General features: G+C 33.2%; 1 protein-coding gene across 1 annotated transcript in view; it reads right to left on the reverse strand.

Annotated features, from left to right (window-relative positions):
* The window catches only part of LOC106678822 (insulin receptor), a 270951-nt gene that overhangs the window by 212899 nt on the left and 34594 nt on the right, over positions 1-23458 (reverse strand). Inside the window, exon 3 of the mRNA XM_067047974.1 lies at positions 7490-7757. Coding sequence (XP_066904075.1) covers positions 7490-7757 — 268 coding nt within the window. The remainder of the gene's footprint in view (positions 1-7489; positions 7758-23458) is intronic.

The raw sequence follows: 23458 nt of genomic DNA on the forward strand, positions 1-23458 counted from the left end.
TATATATATTCAGAGCCATATACCGTTAAAACTTTCAACAACACTAGAACATCGTTTAAAGTAGAGTAAATTTAATAAAATACGAGCCCTAACAAAGCTTTTTAAGTTCCCGAGATATAGCTTTTCTAAAAGCATTCTATGAAATATATAAAATAACACAGTAGTTGGTGAATTTACTGTCGAACCCATGAGACGTACAGATGTCTATTAGCACTCGAATTAACGCTAGTTTAATATGCTATAAAATAGTTTATAACAATTATGTTGGAAGAGGAAGTAATTTTTATGATATATAAGAAGATGGTGAGGGTTGCGGTCAAAAGTGAAACAAAAATGGTTTACAACTATTTATTTTCCGACGTTTCGTCCCACTTTGCAGGGCTTCATCAGGGCTGCTCAAATGAATCGGTTGAACAGAGGTTATAATAAATAGTTGTAAACTATTTTTGTTTCTCTTTCGACCGCAACCCTGGCCATCTTCTTATATATCAATTTTTACGCTCAACTATATATACATATAATTTTTATGATATTTGCTTGAATGTCTTGATCCACTATATTATATATTATTACTATCTGCATTCTACAAACGAGAATTTCCTGAAGGGGAAATACACACTTGAGCAGTTTTTGCTTAGTAAAGACTCTGGGTCCTTAACGCCGTCGACAGGTGCTACGTTTAAGATGTTAGCTTTGAGTGGACCGAAGGATTCTATTGTAATCTTTTTTAATTACAATAATACATTTATGTAAATTACATCACATGAAATATTTTTCATTTTTATCACTTCAATTCTTAATTTATTTTTTTAAAATTATTTATTGTTATTTACAACTGTTCCGGTAACCTAAGGCAACCGAAAGGTTGAATTGGAAAGGCTGCCATGTATAGGATTAGTAGCGCCCATGTGGCCAGCATCAAAAGCTTGCCTTCTCCAGCGCTCTTGGTGGCAAGAGAAGCAACCCAGATTAGTGTGAGATAGCCATCTTGTCTTCAACTAGAGAAGCGTCCATCCTTTCTTCTTATTCACTCATCGGTAATATCCACCATGAGTGAGTAGATTTACTTGAGTGGTTCCCTGCAGCAGAGGGAGGAGAGGCTTGGAGATGCGGGGGGAAGAAAGAAGAGAGAAGTAAGTCCACATAGCAATAGTTAACATCCACATCATCATCAACCAACTCAATGTTAGCATCTACAATTTCCATAGCCCAGTCATACAAAATTCTACTAACAATCATAATGTTTTCTTTCGGTCACCCCCTACACCTCTTGTAACATAAAACAATAGAATTTTATTACATTTAATCATGTTTAATTTTTCAATTATACAGTCCCCCCATACTCAAACCCAACCAGGCAACCAAAAGTGAAGTGTGTCTTACAATGCGGTTGAAGGCATACTTCATACAACAACTGTATAAAAATATATACAAGTAAATTAGCTGTAGGTGACATGGGGACATGATACAAACATATGGAGAATCTACCCATGGATAGAACTTCAATAACATTTCAAGAAGAGTAGATCTCGAAGCCATCTTCTTTTCAGACGCCTAGAAGCATTCTTAGGTAATGAAGGAGAAGCCAGGTTAGAAACAAGTGGATTTGGGTGGTTGGGAAGTTTATCATGGAAGGATTGGTATCTGGTTTTGGCCAAATAGGTAGCATATGGGACATTGAGGTCCTGATGGATGACTTGATTTGTGATAAAATAAGGAGCATTAAGGATTTTGGACTGAAGGATTGGATGGAATTCGATGGTTTAGTGGAGCCTCATAGCTTAACTCCGAATGTCCAGATTGACCTTATAATAGTCATGTAGATAAGTAATAAATTTGTAATGGATTAGCAATTTAGAACGTTTGTCTAGTAAATGTTGTAATAATCGGAATCAACGAGCAATTTCCTGTCTTTTCAGTCTTGTATGAGGATTCCATGTCAGTCGTTTGTCGAGATGTAGTCCTAAGTAACGGAACTGTTCGACAGGAATAAGTGGGATATTATTAAAGGATACTGTGGGGCAGGAGGTCATGGGTTTACGACGAAGGGTAAATGTAATTTGGTGAGATTTAATGGAATTTATTTTTATCCTCCAGTTTTGGCACCATTCATCAAGAGTGGTGATGTGGGATTGGAGGGTTTGGGTAAAACATTTAAAAATTCATATTTCAAAATTTTCCACGATGTGAATAACGAATATGAATTTCGTTTAACAGAATAATATGAGTTTAACGAAAGATCAAACAAAGCCGTAATGCAATCGGCAAAGTTCGGGCAGTTTCTGTTTTTGTAGCTTGAACTGGGTGTTCCTATTATTCCTTATTTCTCCTTTATAAACAAATTGTTTAATCATTTTAATTTATCCATAGTTCAGTATTTCGAACAATAAGAAAACGCATATTTTTTTTTTAAATAAACAAAATTAAAGACACTTTAGAGATAGATTTTTTAAACATTCATCATTTAAGACCGCTCGGGCTTTTCCAATGAGGATAGTAGTAGGAATGTGACAGTTGACAGTATCTGTACAGCAGCACAGATTCTGTCATGTTACAGTCCAATTACATGTTGACTCTCCTTTATAATCTATTAAGACGGATCAAAACCAGACCAATCAGCATCATCTTCCTAAATAATCAATGATTCAACGTACAAAATTAAACTTGACAAACTAATTAACATATTCACTGCCGAAATAAATGCAATAACTTCACTTTTGTTTATCTTTGTCCAACAACAGTATCACAATCATTAAAAATTCACTAAGCTCGTTAAAAGGTTTGACTGTATGTACTCCGAACACTTCGTGCATCCATTACTACCTAGACACTTTACAAAATCTGTCCTTCCCACTGTTCTTTATGGATGTGAGACGCGGCCACTTACACTAAGAGATGAATAGTGTCTTAGGGCTTTCGAAAATAAAGTATTGCGATAAATATTCGGATTGAAAAAGGATGAATTAACGGAAGAATAGTTGAATTAAGTGTTGGTCCTTAATCCCGGTAAATATAATTCGTTATAGCATTGCTGCGTATAAGATGGGAGTGTAAGCTTGTAGGGCTTAGTAACGAGTGGATCCCTAAAATGGTAATAAACACTGAACCAACAGGTAAACGTCCGAGGGGTAGGCCGAAACGTAGATGGGAAGATTGCGTTAAAACTTAATACTGGAAGGATGTATGCTTGTATCTTGGTGGTATCGGTATCGAACCTTCGGGTTCGTTTGGCCTTTCTTAATATTATTTTTAATTTAACTTAACTATACATCGATAGTTTACTTAAGTAGTACCAATAGTCCAAGAGCCCAAGAGGAGAAAAAGTCTTAGATAAAAAAGAAGAGGGCTTGAATGGCGATTTTTTAAATAATTTTCAATTAATAAAAAGAATTTTATAGCAATTGCAAGATAACGATTTTTTTTTTTATAATTTTCGACTTTGTTTTTATTTTTAATTTTTTTTTCTGTCACAAATTAGATATAGATTGGACTGTAGTTCTTAAAGATGATGAATTTTCATTTTCTATTTTTCTTCTCGTCGTGCATCTTAATGTGACTCTTAATACTGGAAAATTCCTCAATTTTTTCTTAAGAAAAATGAAATAAAAAAGATCTTGGTGTATTGTACAAGTCTAAAGAATACCCGAAATTCTAACAAAAGGTGCAACGTCTTTTCTTAAGCCTGAAATTAGTTCCACATCAAGCTATGAAAAATAAGTAAGCAAGAGAAAAATATCGGATCGTCGTCAACAATACAAAATATAGCAATAAGAAATTTTAAAAAATATGTGATATTAATTTTCACGAAAGTTACTGTCATGCCCCAGACCATGCACGTGTTCTAAATATGTAATTTAAGCTTCGTTACGTCTTTTCATTTTGAATCTAGGCTGTTCACACACAAGCCATTATGTTAAATTGGTTATTTGAACTAAGGGCACCTGAAAACGAGTCATTCCATCTAAAACTCGAATTAAAATATTTTCACGATCCCAGAACTTTCCCCAATAATATATACATTATGGAAGCCCCCAGAAATCCAGCCGGTTCCCGAAACACTGCTCACACACGTACCATTTCTGGAGACTATGTTAGTTGTACTAAGGGGACCTTAAAACTACTAACCTTGTAAATACTAAGGGGGCCTTGTAACTACTAACCTTGTAAATACAAAGGTGGCCTTAAAACATGTATTTTTTTTTTCAAATAAAGAAAAATAACACATAAAAATGATAGACATAAGTGTAATGTAAATATTGCAGTTTAGACTATTAGGGCCTTATGGAGGCTATACAATTTTTTAAGCTAGATAATATGAATTGATCTCAAGTGATCCAACTATATTGAGGTTATAGTTATAGATTTTTATACATCATAAGGTCATTCGGTGAACCAAAAGCAATTATTGGGAATCATAGAAGGAAGAAAGTATCCCGCCAAATATTTCTTTTTTTAGTTTTCTTTGTGGTTGATTTATTTATTAGTTCTTCTGGTAAGCGATTGAACAGATATGGTACCGTATAGTTAAAGGAACGCTTACCAAATTTATTGTTATAGGGTGGTTCGATAAATTTTATTTATATTCTAACATGTTCCTGGCCTTCAATTGAAGGGGTACTTCATACAAGCAGTCTAGATTAAAAACAAAAATAGGTAAGAAACTAAAATTATACAATTAAGGTGGGTAAGAGGTATAATAAGATATTGATTAAAATTATCAAAATGGAATATTGAGACATAAAGGCGATTTTCTTGAAAAGAACCAGACCTTTTCAACTGACATCAGTAGAACATTGAATTCAAACATCAACCCCATATACTGACCACTCTGCAGTTTTAACCTACTCAAACCTGAAGCATATTTAACATATAGATTAAATTTTAAAAAATAAGGTGCATCAGCCAACTAAGAGTAGGAAACCCGGAGCATATCAAACTACACCACGGAAACAACACCATCACTTTCAAGGCAAACGAACTCTGTCCATTCTGCAAAAATTATTTCAATAATAGTTTGAACCACATCCTTCTACATTGTTCCATCTTTAAAGAAAATAGACAATATATCTTAAAGCCACCCATATCCGTATCTTGCGACTTACAAAACATTGAAAATATATTGAACATTGATAGTAAAGCCAAATTGAACAGACTATATATTTACATTGTAACAATATGTAATAAGTTTAATTTTGTATGTGATATATAAATTCTATTATGTAAATACTTTTCGAAGCCAATTAATATCTTCATTTATATCACGCTTTCGTTTATTAAAAAGAATTCTCATTATTTTAAGTTAAATATAATGGAGTAATGAATATTATGTTACTAGTTGTGTATTATCCAATCTGTTTTTTTTTATTGTTTTGTTATAGTGAACTTGTTTTATCTTTTGTTTAGTTTTTGTAATGGAGCACTAGACTATGGTTTTGTTTTATAATTGTATATTGTGTTATGATTTGTACAAGATTTTGTCTTTCACAAATAAAATCATATCTATTTATCTGATTAAAATTGTCAACAGCATTAAAGAGCGTTCTGAGGATATCTCTGAAGAAGATTGAAATGAAAAAAAAAAGGTTTATTCCAGGACTAGGACCCCTTAGGACAATTCTAAGGTAATTTTAATTTTACAACATATATTGGCCAAAAATAGTGTGGCCACACTTAATTAAAACTTCATTTAAATAATATTAGATATAGAGACAAATAAATTAAAAAGCTATTAGAATAAATAAATAAAAAAACAAACAAAAAGGTAGATACAAATTATCTGTACTATTAGATTGGTGAAGTAAAAGGTAGTAAAATAGAATGTTAAAAAACAGTAACTAAGCATTCGGCCAAAACCTAGCTGACCGTGCAATTACCATTAATATTATTGTTATTTCCAAATTATGAAGAAGATTACCAGCGTTGCGGTCAAATGAAAAACAAAGCAAAGTCTCTAAAGCTGCTAAACAGCCCTGATGAAGCTTTACAAAGTGGGGCGAAACGTCGGCGAATAAACACTTGTTAACTATTTTTTTGTTACCCCTCACTATCTTCTTCACAATTTGGCTATAAAGATATTTTAGGAGTCCAAAATAGATCCTATTGGCACTGACGATTCTTCTATTTACTACGAGGGAGCTAAGAATAGAACCTAGATGACTAAACCGGTTCCCGTGCCAGACATACGCATGTAATTAGTCTTGTTTTGATTAATGGTCAGGCCCATATCTGGGGAGCTAAAGGAGAAAATAATCAGTCATTCCACCCCAAATATTTATTAATTTAATAAAAAATATGTTTAATTATCTGCCAAAAAATTTATGAGTGTGGCAACTATAGTTAGAGGCAATAAAAATGCCCTCTGTTTCAAACCAATAAAAAAAATAATATTTCATTTGGAGCTCCATATCGTTAAAACTACCTACAAAAATAGAAAACCTAATTTAAAGTAAAGTAAATTTAATAAAATAAGCAATTATAGAAATACAGTTTTTTAAAAGCAACATTAGAACAAATGTTGAATTGAGCTATGGGGCTCCACTAAACCATCTAACTCCTCTCGAATCCAATCCTTACAGTCCAAAATCCTTAAATGCTCCAAAATTTGTCACAAATCAAGACATCCATCAGGACCTCAATGTCCCCTATGTTGCCGATTTAGCCAGAACCAGATACCAATCCTTCCATAATAAACTCCCCAACCATCCAAATCCACTTGTTTCTAACCTGGCTTCTCCTAGTATTTTAGTGTATTAGTATTTTTAATATATCTTTTACCTCTTATCAAGGTGCTGACGAAATTTTTGTATATAGGCCAATAAAATTAGATAACACCATGCTTCTCCTCATTACCTAATAATCCTCCTAGGCGTCTGAAAAGAAGATGGCCTTGAGATCTTCTCCTCTAGAAATGTTATTGGAGTTCTACCAGTGGGTAGATGCTCCACATGTTTGTATCGTGTCACTATGTCACCTACAGCAAATTTACTTGTTGTATATATCTGTATACAGTTGTAAATAACAATAAATAAATTGTTTAAAAAAAAATCCATTGACTTGGACACTAGTAACTTGTACTTTAGTACTATTTAACTGTAATATCACTAATATCCATCCCTATTATGAAAAAAATAAGTATTATTGTAATTAACACGTTGTTTCTATACTTGTATTTTAAACTAATACTATTAGCTTTCATTATAAAACAGGGCCCTGGAAACTGCAGCAGCGCTAGTTCGAATCCGGCTAGGTCTACATTTATTTCTGTGGCGGTCACACAAAAAGAAAACTCAACCCTTTGTTAGATAGGGTGGTAACCTGTAGATAACCTCTCCGTATGTGAGAAATGACCAGTAAGGAGTCATAAAAAAGAATGTTGACTTACGCTTATTAAACGATGATGTGCAGGCATTACGTATGCAGTTACCGTTTCAAAAATCATCCTCTGGCTGTTTATTGTATTAGTATGGATAATAACTACATAATTACTAACTTGGATTTTTAAAGATGGCCACGGAACCCCTGAGGATGAGCCTGAGCTCGGGAAGGTCGATCTCTTTTAGGTGTGGCATCTGAGTGATGATGAGAGCGTAGTCCACGGAGAGCAGGTCGCCGCCGATGATGGTCAAGTTGGGGAACAGCTTCCCGATCGAAGTGAGCCCATGCACGCGGTAGAAGATGACGTAGGAGGTCACCTCGCTCAGCTTTGGGAACGAAAGGTTGGCGAAGTTGGACTCTGTCTCGTTCTCCATCAGCACGATCTGAAACCACACAGCATCATTTATTATTATTATTATTATTGGAAAACAAACAAGAGGCAGTGTAAGCAGTAAAGAAATGAAGGAGTGTATCTTACGGATCCGTCGGTGTCACTGCAATAAACCATCTCGAAGCAGGTGAAGTCTTTTCTTTCAAGGAATTTCGTTAAATCTTCTTTAACCCTGTGGTGCCGGCATGTTATAATGTTGTTGGGGGATTTTCCCAGCACTTGCGCTGTTGTTTCAGACTCTCTGCCACATTTGCGACAGAGGGACCCAACTTCTCCTTGCTATCCATTGGCTCCTGGGACTCCACGCAGGGGTGTGTAGTTGATATTTAGTTTCATGGCGTTCGCCCATTCTGACCCCGAGAGTACCTGCTTCTCACATACATATCTATTCGCTTTCGGGGTCTCTTTAAAATGGCGAACAGCAATACCCTACCACCTACAATTGGCCCATTCTTCGAAAGCCTTATCACGCAAAGACTACCGTAGAGCTCTCACACTTTGGTTGCCCTGATCCGCCCCAATCTATCAGCACATGTCACAATTTTGGCTTCGTAACTGAATGTAGACTGGAATAGGGCATCCGGAATTCGACAGTCGCTGGGCAATGGACCAATGCTGTAGTGGAGCTTCCCATTGACAGCGGATCAGACCCAGTCCTCGATACCTCCTGGAGGCGTACAGCATCGCCGACGAGGTGTAAGCGGGGAGCCTGATGATGGCCTTGATACTCCTGCGGATATTGGTATTGGGAATATCGCAGGAAGTATCTTTGTGAGAGGAGCAGTCTGGAGAGGGTAAACAAGGCCCGGGAACCAGTATTGGTTGGCAACGTTGATCTTTTATTCGGACTTGAGCAGGCACGAGCTCACCAATTTATCAAGGTTATATAAGTATGTTAGAAATTTATTGAAACAACTGAAACTGATTGACATAGGAAAGAATGATAAAATATTTTTTAGGAGTGAAAAAAAGTTGATATTAGTTTTTAGCACCTCAAGAAACCCTTAAATAAGAATTTTGGAAAAAATCGAAAAATAAAAGTTTTTAGCTCAACATTTTCGTCGTACATCGGCCTTTGATTTAATTTTAAAAATAGAAATAACATCAACTCTGTTCAACGAATCTACTCCATACTGGCAGTGGCTTAGAGCTCTGTAAGCTGCAATACAGGGCTCAAACGTTTGAAAACTTTTTCTTCATTTGAAACGCCCTTATAAGGGTGTTACTAATCTAACTATTGTAATGTGAATTCAAAGAGTAGATATTCCGCTTTATAATGGTTCTATTAACGTAGAAATTGGATAAAATACAGAGGAGTTGAGTTCATGAATGATGAAATGAACAATTGAAGTCGGGAGAACAATAAAACCTCCTAATATATCAGGGGTTTGAGACCTCGCTAAAAATGAATAATATTTGCTTTTTTTCCTAAAAAAAAAAAATATGTTGACTTAGTTTACTTCTCACCACATTAGGTTTTTATAATGTTTTTCAAGTATAATAGAATCACTGATATGTTTTTCTTATTCATCGGATCGATTGGTGTACAATGACATGGTGAAAAAACATACTTTCTGAACTACAAATCAAAAACGCTCAATTTTGTTCTTTTTTTCGGCTTGCGAATTCGGAAATTTCATTATCTTTAAACTTTTCCATGGTGAAAGAGAACACTTAAACAAAAAATTAGTTCAAAAGAGTATTGAAGACAAAGATTTGAACATTCCCTTTTACATATATAGCCAAAAATAATTTTTTTATAAACAATTAAAAACACATAGACAATGGAAAAATGTCTGTTTGTAATTTTAACTAAAACACATAAATAACAATACTTAAAAAAGAGGTTTAAGCTTTAAAAAGAATGATTTTAACAAGCTAAATTGTATTAATCATATAATTCAACTCAGAACGAACTACTAGACAAAGTAGACTGTCACAGAAGTGAAGCGCATCTTCAAGAAGTTAGGAAATACAAAAATTCCAACGCACTTAACCTTTTCCAGTCCAGACCTTCCAGGTAATATTAAACTTGATTTTATTAACATAAAAGTCAGGCCCTACATTCCCAATCCAGTTCAGTGTTTCAAATGCTATGCCTTCAACCATTTTTCTGTTGACTGTCAGAAACATATTTTTGAAAAATGTAGCCTTCCTTTTCCAACAGACAGTGAAACGTCCAACCAGAAACTTGAATCTGCTACGTTATGATGTGGTATTAACCCATCTTCGGATAGGCCATACTCGACTCACCCACGGTCAGGTGATGAAAAAAGAAAATGCACCGACGTTTCGCTACTGTGGAAACGATCTCACCATTAGGCATATTCTCACTGAATGAACGTATTGCTCTCGAACCACATCGGTTCTCTTCAGATTTACAGGAGATGTTGAGAGAAGATCCCACAACAATAACAAAACTTTTTCACTTTCTAAAAATCATAAATATTTATGATCACATATAGTCTAACTAATTGTAATTGTAATTGTAAATTTGTAAATTTTAATGTAATAGTCTAACTAATTGTAATTGTAATTGTAAATTGTAATGTAATGTAACTTGTAATAGTAATTGTAATTGTAAATTTGTAAATTGTAATGCAATGTAACTTGTAATAGTAATTGTAATGTAATGTAACTTGTAATAGTAATTGTAATTGTCAATTTGTAAATTGTAATGTAATGTAACTTGTAATAGTAATTGTTAATTTTTAACTTTCTCACTTTGTAATTATGTCAATAGTAATCTACTAATTTTGTAAATTCAGTGTAAATGGCCCTGGTTGTCGAAACACTTAAATAAATAAATTTATTTTTTCTTATTGTTTTATTTTTGCTCTAAGTTCTGCATTTCAGAAGTAAAATTACTTATTATCGTTCCATTTCTTTTACACTTTACTTTATATTTATTTCATATTTTCACCTTGTGCTTACATTTGTTACATTATAATTATTGCTGTTTTATAATATAAAATATAAAGACCCCACCCCTCTTAAAGTTTGTAAATTTTCTTTTTTTCTCTCTCTCTTTATCATATTTACAGTATTTACATTCAGGCAGACCTCTCATCGGAATTTGAGTCCAGGAGAGGAGCGTGGCATGTCAATTGTTTAATCTGGCCCTCGAAAAGGTAATTAGGGATTCCGGAATACAAACCTTTGAACAATCATTGACAGGCAGGTACATGTACTAGGATTTGCCGGTGACCTGGTTCTGGTGGCGAGATCCTTTCAGGCGCTGATAGAGGCATTTCTGAGGCTAGCTGAAGCAGCAGAAGCAATGGGAATGGCGATAAACCAGGCAAAAACTAAATATATGCGAGCTGGACCTGGTGTTGGAGGGGAGGTAAAGATGGGTCCATTTACGTTTGAACGTGTTGACCAGTTCACTTATTTAGGCTCAGTTGTCAGCAGCAATAACAGGATCACCCTGGAAACTGGCCAGCGTCTTGTGAAGGTTGACAGATGCTATTTTGGACTCGAGCTGTCACTCGCCGCACTAAATGCCAGCTCTACAAGACACTAATCCGCCCAGTCCTCACTTACGGATCGGAAGCCTGGACCCTGACAAGAGCTGAAGAAAAGGAAATCTTGATCTTAGAAAAATTCTGTGCTGAATATTTGGCTGGCATATTGACTGGAGATGGTTGGCGAAAATTGGAGGAGACAAACCAACAGGGAGGTCTACGGGCTGTTCGGTGAGGGAGATGTGAAGAGGCACATATTTCTGGGGAGGCTGCCCTGGGCTGGCCATGTCTTCAGGATGTCAACGGTTGAGGAACTACTGCATCGGACCAGAGGAAGAGGCAGGCCAAGGCTGAGATAAGAGGATCCCGTCATCAGGGATTCAACTGGAGAGCGGTCGCACAAGAACGAGATACATGGCGAAGCCTCCTTCAGGAGGCCAAGGTCCAAAATGGGCTGTAGCGCCACGGATAGATAGATCGATATATATACAGTATCGATGCCTTCATTTTATTATCATACTGCATTATCTCTTAGTATGTCTAATTTTTTATTCAATTAATTAATTATATAATATAGAGTCCATGCTTTCTTATTCTTCTCCGGATCCCTCTATTCCCCCTCTCCTGCGCTGTTGGCACTTCAGAATGTCTCTACTCATAGTACAAGAGCTGAGAAGAAAAAAAGGCAATTATCTCATCCCAATTTGTTATTACTTTAATAAAAACTAGGTATAATTACTAGTCAAAATTGATGAGTCTGCCAAGTATAGGTAGGCGAAAGAAAAAATGGCAGCTGTTTCAAAACCTTTTAAAAAAATTTATTTTTTACGCTATTTACGTACAATAGTTTTCGAGATATAGCTTTTTAAAAAGCAAAATTTCAAATTTACTGAAAGATTAGTAGTTAATTTATTTGAAGAAATCTATATCTGAGAAACTATGTGACGTACAGATGTCTATTAGCACTCAAATTAAAGCTAGTTTAATGAGCTATAAAGAAGTTTATGATATTTACCTTCGTAGGAATAGTAGTTTTCATATTTGCTAAAATAAATTGATTTATAGTTCTTCCGACAATAAATTTGATTTATTAAAAACTTTATTTCAGAAGCTATTGGACGTACTAATGTCTGCCAGCGCTCAAATTAAATCTAGTTAAATTTACTACAAAATAGTTAATTATGTTTATCTTTGTCGGAGTAGTAGTTTTTATGATATTTGACAAAATAATCTCACAAAATGTTAATTTCTGTTTGTATAAAATGTTTGATTTTTGAAAAAATATTTATGTCTAGATCCATAAGATCCACATATGTCTGCCAACACTCAAAATAAAGGAAATTTAACTTAGTTTTCATTAAAGTAATCAAAAATTGGGGTTGAGATAACTGCTATTTTCTCCTGTTGGGCTCTTGTACTATCATTATTGCAATGATGAACAGTAAGAAAAGAAAAATACTCATATAGAAAACAATCCCCCAAATGTATTCTTCTCCCAACAGAGGGCGCTAGAGGATGTAAGGTTTGACAGATGGCCACATGGGGCGCTAGTAATGCCTACATTATGGAAGCAGTTTCGGTTTACCAAAACGCAATGGTTTTGATATATTTTAATGATTTATAGCAAATTTGGGCTCATTTATGTTTTAGAAGCATATTTAATTCAAAATTCAATCGATTTTAAGATTTTTCTATTGTCATAGAGAAGTTATCAATTATTAAATTTCAGAAAACATATTAATGGATTCTTATAGAAAAGAAATTCAAAAAGTTGAATTAAAACGATCATAAAACCTATATAATTTCCATATTCTATACTTCTTAAAACTTTTTTTATATACATATATAATTCATGAAATTAATTATATATACTTTTACTGAGTCTATTCACGCCGTTTTTCAATTTCAGGCGTTTTTAAAATAATTCTGGACTATATTAAGTCTCCTCTTCCTGTTAGAAGAAAATATTTCAAAAGTGATAAAGGACTGCTGCACCCTGGAGGTCGTAGTGAGGCGGGTCTGGTCGGGAAGGATTTCCTTAAAACACTTTTAACAGCCTTAATATATAAGAATTAGAAAAAATTAAATAAATCAATTGAGAACAGATCTAAAAATGTATTTATTTATTTTCATGATTTAACGAAATGAAAATGAATAAACATTAAATTTTAATAAGAAACCTGTGAAATAAAACGTTATCGATTTCCAGGCCCATTTCCACTTTGCGATAATCTTTTATGACTCCATAAAAGTTTTATACATTGCGTGTAAAACTTTACGAGATGCATAAATCATTCAAACTAGATAAAGGCATAAATCAGTATTCGATATTAACAATAGATAGTGGTGTATAACCATTTTTTTTTAAAATTTAGCCACCAAGTTTGCAACTATATGCACCTCAAATAGTAGGTTATAGTCAAATAGTAGAATTAGGTAGTCTTATGGTATGGAGGCACTGGATTGCTTTCAATCGATTCATTTTGCGACTCAGAATCCGAGCTGTGTAAATCAATTGTTCGGATACCCCCCTCTATCCGAGGTAAAACAATGTTAAGAAGATTTAGTTTAAATTAATCAGTGATTGTGAAAATGGCAGAGAAAATTGCTTTATATGGAAATTCCCAAGTTCTTTTATGAACAGGTTTAACTCACATTTTGTGTTTTCCACGAAACTGCCATTTCAAAGCGTGCATTTTTTTTTAAAATTTCCGCAATATAAACAAACACTATGTGCTACATTGTTTTAAATTATATTTTTTAATTGTGTAATATTACTTTCTGTCTTATATTTATGACATCTATGGTTAGGATCTCGCGGAACAATGCCATATAAAACAAGTAGCTTATTATAGTACAAGAGCCGGGAAGAAAAAAAGTTATTTCACTTCAATTTTATATTACTTTAATGAAAACTATTTATAATTACTAGCAAAAATTGATGAGTCTGCCAAGTATAGGTAGGGGAAATAAAAAATGGCGGCTGTTTCAAAACCTTTAAAAAAATTTACATTTTATGCTATTTACGTACAATAGTTCTCGAGATATAGCTTTTTAAAATCTACTGAAAGATTAGTAGTTAGTTTATTTTGAGAAATCTATATCTCAGGAACTATGCGACGAACATATGTCTATTAACACTCATATTAACGTACTATAAAGTGGTTTATGATCTCTACCTTCGTAGGAATAGTAGTTTTCATAATATTTGCTAAAATAAATCTATTTACAGTTGTTCAGACAATAAGTTTGAGTTATGAAAACCTTTATTTCAGAAACCATAGGACGTATAGCTGTCTGTCAGCACTCAAATTAAAGCTAGTTAAATTTACGATAAAATAGTTTACAACGTTTATCTTGCTAAGAGTAGTAGTTTTTATGATATTTGACAAAAAAAATTCCCAAAATGTCCATTTCTAATTGTTCGTATTAAATGTTTGATTTTTTAAAAAATATATTTCTAGATCCATAAGACCCACATATGTCTGCTAGCACTCACAATAGAGGATATTTAACTTACTATAAAGTAGTTTATGACACTTATCTTCGTCGGGATAGTAGTTTTTATGATATTTGCATATGAATATAAATTTGGCAAATAGCCCATTACACTAGTTTTAATTAGAGTGCTAATTGACATCTGTACGTCAAATGGTTTTTGAGAAATAGATTTTTCAAAATAAATTCACTAACTACTGATCTTTCATTGATTTTTATGAAATATTGCTTTTTAAAAAGCTATATCTCGAGAACTATTGAACATAAATAGCTCTATTAGGGCTCAAATTTTAGAAAATTTACGCTACTTTAATTGATGTTCTCTTAGATTTTCTATTGTTGTTGGTAGTTTTAAAGATATAGAGCTCCGAATGAAAAATTAATTATTCTTAACGTTTTAAACAGACGGCATTTTTTATTCATCTTATGTATATTCTTATGTATGGCAGACTCATCAGTTTTGACTAGTAATTATACATAGTTTTCATTAAAGTAATCAAAAATTGGGGTGAGATAACTGCCTTTTTTCTCCTCATGTAGGAGGGACCTAAGACTCCCCACTTTCCTATATCATGATCTGCATGGGAATTAGCTCTTAGACTTAACATGATTATTTGTATTTTAATTTGTTTATTCATTTAATTAACTCTTTTAACTAACTTTTTTGTTTTTTTAATCTATTTATTACTTGTTTTTAAACTGATCTACTGCTGTAACTATTATGTCTATGACTTGATTTTATATTGCTATCTAATGATAAATTCTTTTAATTTGTTTAAAGAATCAAACGTGGGTTCCGGATCATTGCTGTCTGAGAGAGTGACATAGGGAGAGTAGGATTGCCAAATAAATGGAATAAGATTGTTAAACAGGGAAAAAAATGGTTATAATATATAGTAACTAGTGTATAGAAGATTAGTGATTGTAAAAGGGTAGAAAAAAAGAAGTTGTTATATCAAGTTAATATATGTATTGTATATATGTCCCATCGTGGATTGATTGCTATGATGTGTAATGTAGCAACCCAATGTATTTGGCCAGCATGGCTGAATAGAGCATATCTCTTACCATTAATAGGGATCATAGGGCTGGCTCGTTTACACCATATTTACAATTATATAAATTAAATTATAACAAAATAAGTAATAGAAGAAAAGAATATAAAAACAAAATTAAACTTTTTTTTAAATTATTTTTTAATGTAATTTACAACTGTACAAAATAATACAATAGGTAAATAAGTAGTATGTTTCATATACACTTGAAAATCTTGGGAAGGAACCACCCATTGGTGGTACTTCAAACATTAATTTAAACTAGAAGGTCCCGTGGCCATCTTCGTTTCAGACGCCTCGGAGGATTATCAGGTATAGTTAAGGATGAAAGATTAAGATTTAATGGATTAGGATGGTTAAGGAGTTTGGAATAAAAAGACGCATATCTGTTTTGGGTCAAATCTGCAACGAATGGGATGTTAAGGTCTTTGTGAATGAGTTTATTTGTGACGTAATAAGGGGCGTCAAGGATTTTACGTAGGATTTTGGATTGTAACGTTTGGATGCGGGAAGAATTTGATGGTTTGGTGGAGCCCCAGAGCTCAATTCCATATGTCCAAATTGGTCTGATTATCGTAGTGTATTCTAATTTTTGGTAGTGAATGAGAAGTTTAGAGCGTTTGTCAAGTAAGTGTTGTAGCAATCGGAATCTAAGTGCAGTTTATTGTCATTTCAATCTTGTGTGTGGATTTCAAGTAAGTCTCTTGTCAAGATGGAGTCCTAAGTATAGAATCTGTTCAACAGGCGTTAGTGGAGTATTTAGAAAGGATACTGTAGGACAGGAGGGCAGAGGTTTACGACGGAGAATAAAGGTGATCTGGTGGGATTTATTTTGTCCTGTAGTGTTTGTGATGCATTAGTTGGGTCGTTGTTTACAGAAAGTATACATGTGCCATCAGTGTAGGAATGTGTTAGGGTGGGTTGGGATGTGAGCTGTATAAACCGTATAAAGAATGGGACCTAAGATACTACCTTGAGGAATACCGGCGGACTGTGAAAAGAGAGCTAGGTTATGATTTACTTTAAAGGTTCTATCAAAATTAAACTTAAAGTAAAATAACATCTTAAACATAATTATTGCTATTTAGAATATTTACATTCAGCCAGGGGATGTTCGGATAGAGCTCTTGTGGAGCAAAGAGCAGAACTTCAGAAGATAGGACAAATATTTTTGTTTTTCTGTTGAAGGTAAAATTTATGATTTAGAAAAAAAATTGTTCTTGCCAAAAATAAAAGGGTTTAACAAAAGACAACGAAACAGTAATGCAATCGGGATAAATCGTACGGTCTCGGCATTTAACGTCCGAATAAGCTCTATTTTTACTTTTTTCTTATAAAATTCTTTAATATTTTTCATTTCTACATTTGTTAATATTGCAATAAGATATGTTCATTTTTTTATTTTTATTAATAAACAAAATTAAAAGGTACATTAAAGAAAGATTTTTTTTTTAAATCTGACAATCAAATCACAAGTTCGATCAAAGCAATTAGTAAATTCATGAGAAGAGTATGTGAAAAATAGATTTAATATGATAACCCATAATACATTTTTCTTGATTGATTATATTCCTTGATAATATAAAAATAAATCTTTACTAATTACGTTTTATTATTAAAACTATTATTTATTAACAAATAATATACTAAAAGGATATATGAAATGCTTTTTTATTAGTTTTGCTAAATACATTATGTACGTTTTGTAGGCAGAATACCATAACAATAAAAAATAAAGGGTATACAGACGCCAATATAAGGAAGATATAGATATAGAGCTTCAGTGCAGACTTTATTCCTTACAAATACACAATTTATTTCTCTATTCCGATTCCCCAGGGCTTTAGAATAGATCGTTTACAAAACATATCTAACATAAAACATTTTAGATATAACTACCAAAATATGTTGAAATAGAGATAATATGGATTCTCATTCAAAAGTAAATAATATTTACAGTCATATATATAAATAATTAATTAATAATCCGGATATTTTAGATATAGTCAAGAACGGTAGGAATAGAAAAATAATTGAATCAATACACATTACAAAAAACATTGACAAAGCAATAAATTATAAAACTGATACAAAAACATTAGGCACACATTATATGGATATTATAGATAAATTAGCGTTTTAATTATAATGTGGTTTTTTATATAATGTAGAATTTAATTTAGTCAAAGTGTTTATAATTATAAAAGTAAATAATGCTATATAATAAATATAATAGAAATGGTTATTGAAAAATTGTTAATTTTAGCTTTTATTGTTCATCTTTGTTGTTAAATAAATTAGTGTTTTAATTATAATGTTGGTTTTTTATATAATGTAGAATTTAATTTTAGTCAATGTATAATTGTAAAAGAAAATAATGTTATATAATAAATAGAATAGAAATGGTTTGAAAAATTGTTAATTTTAGCTTTTAATGTTCATCTTTGTGATAAAGGAGGTAGGAGAAAATTAATTTATAGTCTATATGGTTGTTATCACATTGGAAGATAACCTTCAGAAAGGTAATTATTCTCCTACAATGTATGACTATTAGAAAGTTTTTACTCAATAATGACATTAATATTATAATATATTAGCAAGTAAGACAAATAGGAGAAAATTATATGTCAAATATAGGTTTTTGTTATCAAGTAAATAATTTATAAATAGTTCTTTGATTGTAAATGATATATTAATGTTGTTATAAGCATATGTTTATGGTTTTGTTGAATTTGTTTTTTAGCAGCCTGAAGATGGGGGAAATCTCCCGAAACGTTGCTGTATGATATGAAATAAACTATTATAGTTTAATAAGGAAGAAATTGTGTCATTCACTTAATCCAGTTAATAATTAACCGTATAATTTCAAATATGAAGATAGTCAGGGTTGTGATCAAAATGAAAAAAATTGTTAACAACTATTTATTTTTCCACGTTTTTTTTAATCCCCCAAACTATTAATTTGAACAGCCATGATGGAGCTCTATAAGTGGGGCAAAACGTGGGAATATAAATAAGTATTAGCAAGTTTTGTTCTTTTTGACCTCCTTCTTCATATTTGATAATTACTGTCTAATTAATTGATTATAAATTATAAATAATAAATAATGTAGGTATTAGAAGATAATAATAAAAGCTTAGTGTGAAGTTGGAACAGGCAATATTTACAATAAGAAGAACCTATCGTCTATCGTATAAGAAATTACAACACGGTCATAAAAGCAGTAATTTTAAACGGAATGGAGACACCATGTCTCCCTAGCCTGGAGAAATTACTGAAAATAGAGAGAAGAGTCCTGAGGGAAATCTATGGGCCCATCAAAACACAGGAAGGCTTCAGGTTAAGACCAAAGCAGGAAATCTACAGGCAGATAAATTACCTCGAAACCGAAATAAGAATCAGAAGACTGAGATTCTACGGGTACATGATGACAATGGACCAAAGAAGACTAAACAAGAAACTCGTTGATAGAATCCGTGAATACAAGAGAGTAGGAGGATATCAGAAGCAAATGAGAGAGGAAACAAAAAAATTTAAAATAACAGACAAAGACTGCCTGGATAGAGAACAATAAGGGGAAAATTGGAAGACATCCATGTTCTTACGACAAATAAAGAAAAATGGAAAGGTACAGCGTGGTCGGAAGAGAGGAAGCAGAAATGATGAGAAGATACTGGGAGAAAAGAAAAGCAAAAATGAGAAGGAAAGTAGTGATATTCGCGTGATCTTGAAAGGCCATTCTGTGAGAAAAAAATCTTAGTGACCCCAAGGTTGAATGCCGATACCACGAATCGCTCTCTACCCATTCGTCCACCCATTACTTTCCTCAAAACAAATTCTTTGCAAGAAATAAACCTTCCACTAAATGCTAGGCGCTCCCTTACTCTAGAATAAGCTGGTTAGGTTAATGAGTGGACTGTATTGAATTAAATTGAAGGTGAAAGTACAATTTACAGGGTTGTGAGTATTCAACAAGAGAGAAAAAATACTAAACTCTGTGTTATGATTACAGGGTTTTATGAAAGTACCCAAAAACCAACTTTTGGATTAGGTCAGGTTTACAATTTTGAAGTGAGGCCAGACAAGATGGCCTAGAATATTGATGCGTCGATGTGTATGAAGATCCGGTTACAGTAGATTAGGAATGAAAAATAGAGTGAGCTCAGTTAGGTGGAAGTTTATGCGGATGGAGGCAGCATCTTCTCTCTCTTTATCTTCCTCTCTACCGGCTCTCCTCCCTAGTCAGGGACGCACTTCCGACAGAACAAAGAACTTTCTATGAATGCAACAGAAGTAAAAACGGGGCTATTCTCTCGTTTCTTTATCGCCACAGCTAGAGACTCATTTTTACTATATTAGCCACTAGGGGGCGCTAATGTTGCTTATTATCATTAAGCATACGCTTAACGGGAAGGACAACCTTTTGCTCATATCTTCCGTGTTTAAACCTAAGAATCTTAACGCAACTCAACCAACCTACATTTCGGTCTACTCCTTAGACGTTCACCTTTCGGTTCAGTGTTTATTAACAGTTTTGGTATTTATTCATTACTAAGCCATATCATGTTTACCACAGTGATATAACTTGAATTATAAAAGTCATAGATCAGCATCTGAATACAAATCCGCTCTGTTGTTATTTTTAATAATACACCCTAATGTTCGATGCCGATACCATAATTATTCTCAACATACATCTGTTTAGTGACGCCCCTTCAAACCCAAATCAACTAAATCAGTCTTACTGCAATCCTCTCATCTACGTTTCGGTCAACCCCTGAGACGTTTACCTTTCGGTTCAGTGTTTATTAACATTTTAGGTATCCGCTCGTTAATAAGCCTTACAACCTTACATGCTTTATCTTATTCGCCGAGATGCTATATCCTGTATTATATTTACCAGGAACAGTTCCCACAATTCAGCGTTGTGCAGCCTTCTAAATTCTTCGGTTAACTCGTCCCTTTTTGGTCCCAGAATATTTTAGGTAATACTTTATTTTTTTAAAAATCTTAGTGAACTGTTGTTGGCTTAGAGTAGCCACTACAGGTCAGGTTTCGCACTCTACTCAGTAACAACAATAGAAAGAAGAATATTTTTGTAAATTTTAATATTTACGATTCTCCACGGAAGACATGAGCTGAGTAATTTTCAAATAGAAAAATACCAAGCATTTTTGAACTTAACATTCATAAAACTACAAGAATATAAATTTTATAATACGAATTAATAATTATACGAATATAAATCTATATTTGTTCTCCCCATACAAGACTGAAAAGACAAGAAACTGCTCGTCGATTCCGACTATTACAAGATTTACTGTCCAAACTTCCAATCCATTACAAAAGACTGATCTACATGACTATTTTAAGGCCAATCTGGACATACGGAATTGAGCTATGGGGCTCCACTAAACCATCTAACTCCCCTCGAATCCAATCCTTACAGTCCAAAATCCTTAATGTTCCTTACTTTGTCACAAATCAAGTCATCCATCAGGACCTCAATGTCCCCTATTTTGCCGATTTGACCAGAACCAGATACTAATCCTTCCATAATAAACTTCCCAACCACCCAAACCAACTCGTTTCTAATCTGGCTTCTCCTTCGCTACCTAATAATCCTCCTAGGCGTCTAAAAAGAAGATGGCCTCGAGATCTTCTCATTTTTGGAGTTATATCAATGGGTAGATTCTCCACATGTTTGTATCATGTCATAATATCACTTACAGCAAATTTACTTTATGTGTATATATGTATACAGTTGTAAATAAACATAAATAAATTTTAAAAAAAATTCATTCTGTACAATTAATTACATGTTTCTATATATCCTTTATTCATTCTTATTTTGTTTTTAGCCCTGATGAAGGTTAGACATTCTGGCCGAATCGTTGGCACTAATAAATAAGTTTTTTTTTACTTATTTGTGTTATTCTCTGACCATACCACCAACCATCTTCTCCTTATATATGAATATAAATTCTATTATACGATGTGTTCGTTAATTAGTGTGCGAGCGGCAAGATGTGCCGAGTCAGTAGTTGGACTTGAGATAGGGCAGGCCTTTTAGCTGCTAATGCCATAGTAAGCATTTAAGTGGACATTTTAAGATAGGGACTTCTTTCGTGCTAGAGCGAACCTTTTAGATAACGTATACGATTTTATTTTAAACAAATTTACTAGTCTGTCTGTTCATAATTCAAAACATTCACTAGATAAGAAAGTACGAACCCAGGAGGACCGATATACAACAGCCTTTTCTAACACTTGGAATGTTCTGACGAAATAGTAATAACGGCAAGAACAAAATTCACATTTAGGAGTTATCATCAACTAAAATTAAAATCTAAGATACAAGATTTGAACAGCACTGATGAAGCCCTGCAAAGTGGGGCGAAACGTTGGACATTAAAATAGTTATAAACTATTGGTTCTATTTTTGACCGCAACCCTGACCATCTTCTTATATTTAAGTTTTATGGTCTTAAAATTAATTCCAATAAATCACATTTACCCTTCATCGTATTACTTCATCGCATTACCTCTTGTCCAACAGTATCCTTTAATAATACCCCACTTATTCCTGTCGAACAGATCCATTACTTAGGACTACATCTCGACAAACGATTGACATGGAATCCTCATACAAGACTGAAAAGACATGAAACTGCTCGTCGATTTCGACTATTACAACATTTACTAGACAAACGGTCTAAATTGCCAATCCATTACAAAAGACTGATCTACATGACTATTATAAGGCTTATTTGGACATACGGAGTTAAGCTTTGGGGCTCCACTAAACCATCAAATTCCTCCAGAATCCAATCCTTACAGTCCAAACTCCTTCGTAAAATCCTTAATGCTCCTTACTTTGTCACAAATCAAGTCAACCATCAGGACCTCAATGTTCTATTTGTTGCCGATTTGGCCAAAACCAGATACCATTCCTTCCATGGAAAACTTCCCAACCACCCAAATCCACTTGTTTCTAACCTGGCTTCTCCTTCATTACCTAATAACCCTCCTAGGCGTCTAAAAAGAAGATGGCCTCGAGATCCTCTCATCTAAAAATGTTATTGGAGTTCTATCAATGTGTAGATTCTCCACATGTTTGTATCATGTCACTATGTAACCTACAGCAAATTTACTTATTTTATATATTTTATACAGTTGTAAATGACAATAAATAATTTATTAAAAAAAAAGTTTTATGGTCAACTATATATATACTTTTTTCCCTCTCTTAATGGTAACCTCATAAAGATATAGATTATTTCTTTTATACATGTTCCATGCCTTGAAAGGCATACTACATATATTGTATATTTACAGTACAAAATATTTGAGTATATATAGTTTGTTACATTGATTATAACATTTAAAAAAAGAAAAAAACACATAATTAATTAATAATAATAAAAAAAGAAGGATAATAACAAAAAAAAGTAAAGATAAAAAAGAAATATACCAAACTCAAACAAGAGGTTTTAGATTGCCCTTCTATAATTAGTCAGCTGGTCAATTTGTTTTATGAATTTTAGCTGTCTTAAATTAGTCTTAATTAAGTCTGTCTTAAATTTAGTAAAAAGTATGAGTTCTATTTCTGGCCAATTGCCCAATTTCAGTATTATATCTTCTATTAGCTGAACTCTTTTGTTGATATATA

Source organism: Halyomorpha halys, unplaced genomic scaffold, assembly GCF_000696795.3.
Source record: "Halyomorpha halys isolate HHAL.00 unplaced genomic scaffold, Hhal_1.1 Scaffold162.1, whole genome shotgun sequence".
NCBI classification, from domain to species: Eukaryota; Metazoa; Arthropoda; class Insecta; order Hemiptera; family Pentatomidae; genus Halyomorpha; species Halyomorpha halys.